This window comes from Dipteris shenzhenensis, chromosome 24 (assembly GCF_047967505.1).
Source record: "Dipteris shenzhenensis isolate YYH24624 ecotype China chromosome 24, Dip_SZ_1.0, whole genome shotgun sequence".
NCBI lineage: Eukaryota > Viridiplantae > Streptophyta > Polypodiopsida > Gleicheniales > Dipteridaceae > Dipteris > Dipteris shenzhenensis.
Genome location: NC_141619.1, coordinates 34,455,929 through 34,463,612, shown reverse-complemented (window position 1 = coordinate 34,463,612; position 7,684 = coordinate 34,455,929). Strand labels below are relative to the sequence as shown.

The following is a 7,684-nucleotide window of genomic DNA, read 5'->3' as shown; positions in this document are numbered from 1 at the left end:
GATCTCGTTACTCATAGCCTTAGCCTGGGCCCTCGTGATATGATACTGAGGACACCTGGCCCCTCTCAATACTCAGCAAGTTAATGCTAGCCTTTGGATCAGGAGCTAGTCTAGGAGTTCTTCTCATGGGGCAACCTTTATACAGATGTCCACTTTGCAACCAGAACACAAAGGAGTGTTAAAGGTGTTTATGTTTGGCCCAAGTGTAGGTTGATCATCCTTCTATGGGCAATCCTTAAGAAAGTGAGGTCCTTGACATTTATAATAGGCTATGGCCTAGTTGGTAGTTGCTTTTTATGGACACTCACTAGCACGGTGCAGACCTTAGCAAGTATAACACTAGATTTCTAGTCTATGATTCACGGAGTTCATGTCTCTCGCTAGTTGCATTGCAGGAGTTGTATGATGCACCAAAATGTACTGCTCGTCCTACATCACGTAATGACTAATCTGACTAGTTTGATATACATGACTCTCATAGGGAGATGTAAGGCGTAGTCAGGATCATCCTACTCACTTGGTGGCTCCTTGATGATTACCTAGTTTATGGGCTTAATGTGTGGCGGTGGGGATTGTGGACCCAGGCAATGGTAAGTTTTAAGCCCATAATGGCCCTTAGTTGGCCTAAGGGGCTCCTTGTAAGGTTAATTGGCCTAGATTATATTGCTTAGGTGGTGCCAGTAAGGACAATGGCTGCCTTTATTAGTACATGGGTGGGGGCATCGGCTTGTGGTATGAGCATTGTGAAGTTTTGTGATATCCCCACCTAGCACAATGGGCACAATAGAGCATTGGCCTTCGTAGGTGAGGACCTGCATTCATTAGGTGGTTGCCCATGCCACCACACATTGTCTCGCCTAAAAAACAAGTGCGGATTACTTGAGCCTTCCATGTCCAACCCACCCTTGAGTTGTTGAGTCACTCGGTTCAGTAGGTCTGTGGCTATCTCATCTATATTTGAGCCCTTAGTCCCTTGAGCAACATCCTTGGCCTTGGTCAAAAGCTAACGGTCTAGTCGAAATGAGACACTACTGAAGAACCAATAGGTGATTTCTTGGTCTATGCCCTATCCTTCATGTTGTTATCCGGGAGCACAATAGTCTTGCTACACAACTCGAAGGATGTGGGATTTAGAGTGAACAGATGATCATGCAACTTAGCATTCCTTAATCTGATGAGGAATCGAGGCAACATCCGCTTGTCACTCATTCTCTCATGTGGTTCACAATAGGAATTCAGATGTTTGATACTTGTAATATATTCCCAAAGGGTTTCGTGCTCCTTTTGCTTAACTTCGTACAACTGGTTGATGGGACTCCACTTTGGGCCTATGGAAGTGAATCCCACTATATAGGCCTTCCTTAAGGTCTCCCATTTGATTTTTTCCTCAGCCCCTAGGGCTCTTTACCACTAGCCTGCCTTACCATCATGGCTAAGGCCAAAAGCATTCACTTTATCCAGGTCACCAATGTCTCGCAGATCTGCTCAAACCTTTCGACATGGGAGACATGATCTCCTTCACCTAAGAACTTAGTGATGAGCTTAGAGATCGTGATTGGGCAACTGCGTGGGGCATTAGGGTCCCTCCCCATGACTACTTGCGGCACTAGGATCCGCATCACCTCATCAATGAGTAGTGTCTGTGGCGTGGGTGGAGGTGCTTGAGGGATTGGAACAGTAGCAAATTTGAAGTGGAGAATTTGATGGGATTCTCATATGCTCCTCCAATCAATGCATGCCCAAAAAAAGTGAACATAAAAATAATTAAATACCTGATTTTTTTCTTCGGAGGCCAAACGACCTACCCATTGGGGCAGGCCAAAAACCAAAGCAACACGAGCCTAGGATGGATGGAGATGACCGGCCCCGTGGCGGTGCATCCTCCATGGTTGGCCAGCTATCGAGGCAGGGGAGCAATAGGTCTCTTGGACACGAGTTTTCCCATCCTCGAGCAGGAGGTGGAAGTCGGTACCTCAAAAAGTTTGAATTCAGGTACTGCACGACGAAAGACCTCAAATTTCATCTCCAGCAGTCTGGAAATTGGTTTTTCACTGTGGTCTTTGCAGGTAGGTTAATGGCAGAGCGCTTATGGCAAGAGTACGTCAGCGATCCCTCCCACTGGTGGGACGACCGAAAGGGCAAAGTAAGTGGTTAACAAAATGCTATCTATTTTGAAGGGATCAAGGAGGTCTAAGAATTATAATTTTGTGGTCGCTGTGGGGTACGGGTCATAGTCAAGGATAGTTTTAAAAAGGTGGCAATGGCTTCGGTCATATTGGCTAGTCTGACACGTCTAGTGTGAGTCCTGACAGGCAAATCCAAGGGCTCCAGATTTCAAGCATAAAATCACCAAAGAGTCTCTTTGGATAGACCGGTACAATCCAGGTTGGGTTAAAGACATGCTGGAGAAAAAAGAGAATGGCACCAAGGGAATGCATGGACCCAAAGCATCCACTGGTCAAACCCGTTCAGACCCTGAGGACGGTGGCTTGGTTGTGAGCGTTAGGTCTGGAGTACGGGTCAAAGCACAACAACTGCAAGAGAAAATTGACTGGGAGATGCTGAGATTCGAGGATGCACTCAATTGTTTGGAACGGATGCCGCAGCTGCCTTCGGTTCAAAACTTTATATGCATCTTGCAGAAGTGCAGAAAGGAGAAAAATCATGTGTATGCTAAGCGCTTGTATGCCTACATGTGCAAATTTGGGCTGGAAACTCATAGATCTCTCGGGAACTACCTTATCCCAATGTTGGTGGAGTGCGGAAGCATGTCTGATGCTGTGGAGGTTTTTAGCACTTTGGTTAATCCTAACGAGTATTCCTGGACTTCTGTCATCATGGGTTATATCGAATGTGGGGAATCACAGCAGGCCCTCAACTTGTACGAGAAAATGCAAGCAGATCGTGTACATCCTAGCAATCATACGTTTGTGGCCCTGCTGAAGGCTTGTGCTAGGCTGAAAGATGGGGAAAGAGGTGAGGAGATACACTTGGAGATTGCCAGAGATGGGTTGGAAAGAGATCCTTTTGTTGGCAACTCTTTAGTTGACATGTATGCCAAATGTGGCTGCCTTACAAAAGCACAAGAAGCCTTTGATAAGCTTCCAATTCGAGATGTAGTCTCATGGACTGCACTTATCACAGGGTATGCCCAACACGGGCTTGGTGAGGAAGCACTAGACTGTTTTGAGCAGATGCAACTCGAGGGTGTGACTCCAAATGATCTTACATTTGTTTCCAGTTTGAAAGCTTGTGGCAGCTTAGGAGCCATAAAGAAGGGCCAAGAAATACACACTGCAATCACCAGAAAGGGTTTAGAAAATGATATTTTTGTTGGGAACACCTTGGTAGACATGTATGCAAAATGTGGCTGGCTTGCGAAAGCACGGGAAGTATTTGATAGGCTTCCAGTTCGTGACATAGTCTCATGGAATGCATTAATTGCAGGGTATGCCCAACATGGGCTTGGTGAGGAAGCACTCAACTGTCTCGAACAGATTCAGTGGGAGGATGTCTCTCCGAATGTTGTTACATTTGTTTGCAGCTTGAAAGCTTGTGGCAGCGTAGGAGCTTTAGACAAGGGCCATGAAATACATGCAGAGATCTCCAGAAAGGGGTTGGAAAGGGAGCTTTGTGTTGGCAACACCTTGGTTGATATGTATGCCAAATGTGGCTCATTTGCAAAAGCATGGGAAATGTTTGATAACCTTCCAGTACGAGATGTTGTCTCATGGACTGCACTGATCGCAGGATATGTGGAACACGGGCTTGGTGAGGAAGCACTGTGCTGTTTCGAACAGATGCAACTGGAGGGCATATCTCCCAATGCTGTAACCTTTGTTTGCAGCTTGAAGGCTTGTGGCAGCATAAGAGCAATCAACAAGGGCCTTGAAATACATGCCAGCATTGCTGGAAAGGCGTTGGAGAGAGATCCTCGTCTTGGCAACGCGTTGGTCGATATGTATGCCAAATGTGGCTCGATCGTAAAAGCAAGGGTAGCGTTTGACAAGCTTTCAGTTCGAGATGCAGTCTCCTGGACTGCACTAATTGCAGGGTATGCTCAACACGGGCTTAAGGAGGAAGCGCTCAACTGTTTCCAACAGATGGAACTGGAGGGTGTCTCTCCAACTGTAGTTTCATGGAGTGCACTAATTGCAGCATATGCTCAGCTAGGAGAAAGTGAACTTGTTTTCCATTTGCTTGAGAGAATGAGAGGAGGAGGAGTACAGCCAGATGGGGTCACCTTTGTTAGTATTCTTACTGTATGTAGTCACACGGGGCTTGTTCATAAGGGCCAGAAGTACTTTGAGACTATGAGGGAGGACTATGGCATCACTCCAGCAATTGAACACTACACGTGCATGGTTGATCTTCTTGGTCGCGCAGGCCAATTAGACCAGGCGGTAGCAATGGTAGAGAAAATGCCTTTCCAACCTGATTTTGCAGTGTGGCTTACTCTTTTGGGTGCTTGTCGAAAGTGGGGTAATGTGAATCTTGGAAGGCAGACCTTTGAACATGCAGTGCGATTGGATGAAAAGGAGGCTGCAGCTTTTGTCTTGATGTCTGACATCTATGCGGGTGCCAACATGCAGGAGGACGTGAAGAAGATCCAGGCAATGAGAGAAAAAGGAACAAGCCTGGAAGAAGCTAGAACAGAGTTTATCAGAAGTTGACAAAAATTGTACACACCTTTGTGTGGTGGGGGATACAAAATATTCCTGAAGCAATATAGATGCAAAACTAGAAGACTTTTCCCTCACGGGACATGTCTGATGCTACAAAGAAAAGTGTGTTATGTGGGCACAGTGAAAAGCTGGCCATTGCCCATGCCCTACTGAGTACACCTAAAAAAACACCCATATGTCTTGTAAAAAAACTCCAGGACAGTCATGCAATGACTGCATTTATATCAAAGATAAAGCAGTGGACGTCTCGTCAGGGATGCAAGCTGTATTCATGTCTTCAAGGGAGGAAACATACTTATGGTGACTACTGGTGATGTAGTGCATCTACGCTGGCTAGTGTTCCTCTTATTGGAACATCATGCAGAAATGATCGAAAGACTACTGAGGAGGACGAACCTTAGTGACATGGATTTATAAATTCAATGGACCTCCAGATTTTCATGTAGGTAGCCTACCTGAATTTAGTAGGTCAGCTAGACCATAGCATTTTGGGAAAGAAACTGATATACTTCTCATAAAACCTTAGCAGCATCAGAAAATGCTGCATAAACTTATAAAAAAAGGGTGGCAAACCACTATAACTCTTTGTATGGTGAAGATGGGAAGGTATGGAGAATGTATATGTATGCCTTACTGTTTCTGATTCGTAATGTATTGCTTTTTATGACCTTCAACAATATGTGATGTTAATGTTCATATGAGCTTTTGTAGCCTATAATGTACCCAAAGCCTCCAAAAAAAAAAAAAAAAAGCAAGACATGGAGAGTACAAATCTTGTCTCTTCTATGGAAGCCAGGTCTCATCTCAGTGCTCTCTTCCTCTCCTAGATAGAGTGATGCCTTTGAAGTGCCTATGACTGAAGCTCCTCACTACTCCTAATTGCTACTACTAGCCAACTATCCCAGCCATCTTGTGGGGGCAAGTCTGCCAGCTGGCAGATCACTGCTATGGCGTATTGTACCTCCTGCTATAGCAACGCATCGAGGATCCGCACCTCCTCCTAGGGGAGCCCATGACAACGAGGTTAGTCCAAGTGAAGCATGATTGGGGAGTGGTCTGACATTGTCGTTCTAGCTAGAATACATGTGGCTCCACCTCAATGCATTCCCTATCTCCCACATCAAATCTGTCAAGTCTCTTTAACGGCCACCACAATGATGCTGACCAAAGGAATAGCAAAGACTACCGAGGAGCCTTACAAACTCTACCTCACACAATGGATCACGTCCACTAAGTATGAAGGTGAATTGCTTCCACGTGCTATGCTCAGACAAGGGCATTGCTAAAAAAGGAACTCCACCATGCTTCTCCTCAAACTCTAGAGTGAAGTCTCCAACCCTGGAGTCCATATCTAGGAGGCTCTATGTGAGCCACCTCTAGAAGAGGGGCCACTATTGGTAAGCAAGTGCATAGACATTCAAGATCCGAACCTCGGCTGCCCCATCCTCAATCCCACCATATTGCTTGTCCTCCTATTAGCTCTCCCTACTCATAAACATCTGTGGTTAGAGTCTTGGTTATTAAGATACACACCCCCTCACTCCTGCACACTGCTGGGACCAAAACCTCTAATCTGTGTCTCGAGTGGAGACAATGCCATCATCTGATGTCCAATGCTAAGAACATGTGTCCTTAAATAATATGATTGTTGGCTGATTGGCCCACTAGCCTCGTTGCAACTCCCAACAAAGAATTAACTATGTTGCAGCTATTGGTGTGCTCAATCATGTAGAGTGTGCCCTTTATGACTTCGGAGTGGGTTTAGATGTGAAATATGATGTATCTATGCGACAACACTCCAAAGGCCGAACTAGCTCTATGTCCACCTTTGGAGCCACGTCATCAAGAAAGAGGCCTCACTCCTAGCCACCTAGGACATTGATTCAGTAACCTGCCTAAGCGGCTCCTCCAACAACAAACATATCACTACTGCTACCAGACCTAAGCCTCTTCTATCTCGCAAACAAGGCAAGTTGGAAGGTAGTAGTGTGAGCACGGGTGATCCATAGTTCCTTCTCCTATTGTCCCCTAGCCCACTGCTCCATCTTAGGAAACATTTGGTCCCACATCATAAGGTCAAAAAGAAGGGGGTTCCATCGCTTCTCTCCTATGGCTACTAGGTTAAAGCCCCAAAAGGATGGGAGGGGCTCTCAATCGCTCCAACATAATCTTTTTTTGGGGCTGTAGGATCAGGCCTGATAGCTCCAATGTGATGGAATAGTCATTCAAATAGTTATCAGGGTCCCAGCCTACAAAACTCCATGGGAGGGGTTGCCCTCGGCAGGGCTTCAGTGTGGATGACTAAGAAAATGGGGAAGCCACCTCTATTGGCTTAATAAAATATGTGCCCTAGACTGATGGAGGGATGGACTAGTACTATGACAATAAAGCGGTGCTCTGGTCAGGTGGCCTAGGTCCAGGGGGGCAGGGGGTGCTGCGAAACTAAAGAGACCAGGCGAGGGAGGGGAGAAAACAAGTCTGCAAGGGGTGGGGGGGCAGAGGAACTGTGGGTGGAGGAATGGTGGTAAGAAGGGACAGTCAGAGGGCATAGGGTGACCAGTGGCTACACTATGGTGGTAGTGGGGGCAACAGGAGGGGACACGGACACGCAAGTGGGGGGTAGAGGAGGCGGGAGGTTGTTGGGTGACTGAGGGTGTGAGAAAATGAGGGGGAGGATCTAGAGGCAGATGAGAGACTGTATGGGGTGGATGGTGGAAGTGGGTGGGCTAGGAAGAGGAACATGTCCGAAAACTAAGAAGTGGGGAGCCACCAAAGAACTCTGGGGTGCTGTCTAAAGAGGGAGGTATCATCGATACGATGTAGAGCAAGCCATGACATTATTTAGGGGCCTAGCTCCAAACCCAAGCCTTGGAAGTTCCTACATGGCGAGGACTTCTAAGAAACACGCCTTGTAGAATAGGAGAGACAGTGCTAGCAGTCTCACCATGGATCATTATACAGGCCCCTCTCAGAAGGAACAAATTTCCATTGATGATGAT

At 46.5% G+C, this 7,684-nt stretch overlaps 1 protein-coding gene across 1 annotated transcript; it reads left to right on the top strand.

Annotated features, from left to right (window-relative positions):
* Positions 1–1,829: 1,829 nt before the first annotated feature.
* Positions 1,830–5,071, top strand: LOC147886529 (pentatricopeptide repeat-containing protein At3g16610-like). The gene is made up of 3 exons (XM_087395692.1): positions 1,830–1,992; positions 2,067–2,143; positions 2,313–5,071. Exons 1-3 carry the CDS (start codon positions 1,851–1,853, stop codon positions 4,671–4,673), a joined length of 2,580 nt encoding a protein of 859 aa, XP_087251818.1. The 5' UTR covers positions 1,830–1,850; the 3' UTR covers positions 4,674–5,071.
* Positions 5,072–7,684: the final 2,613 nt, after the last annotated feature.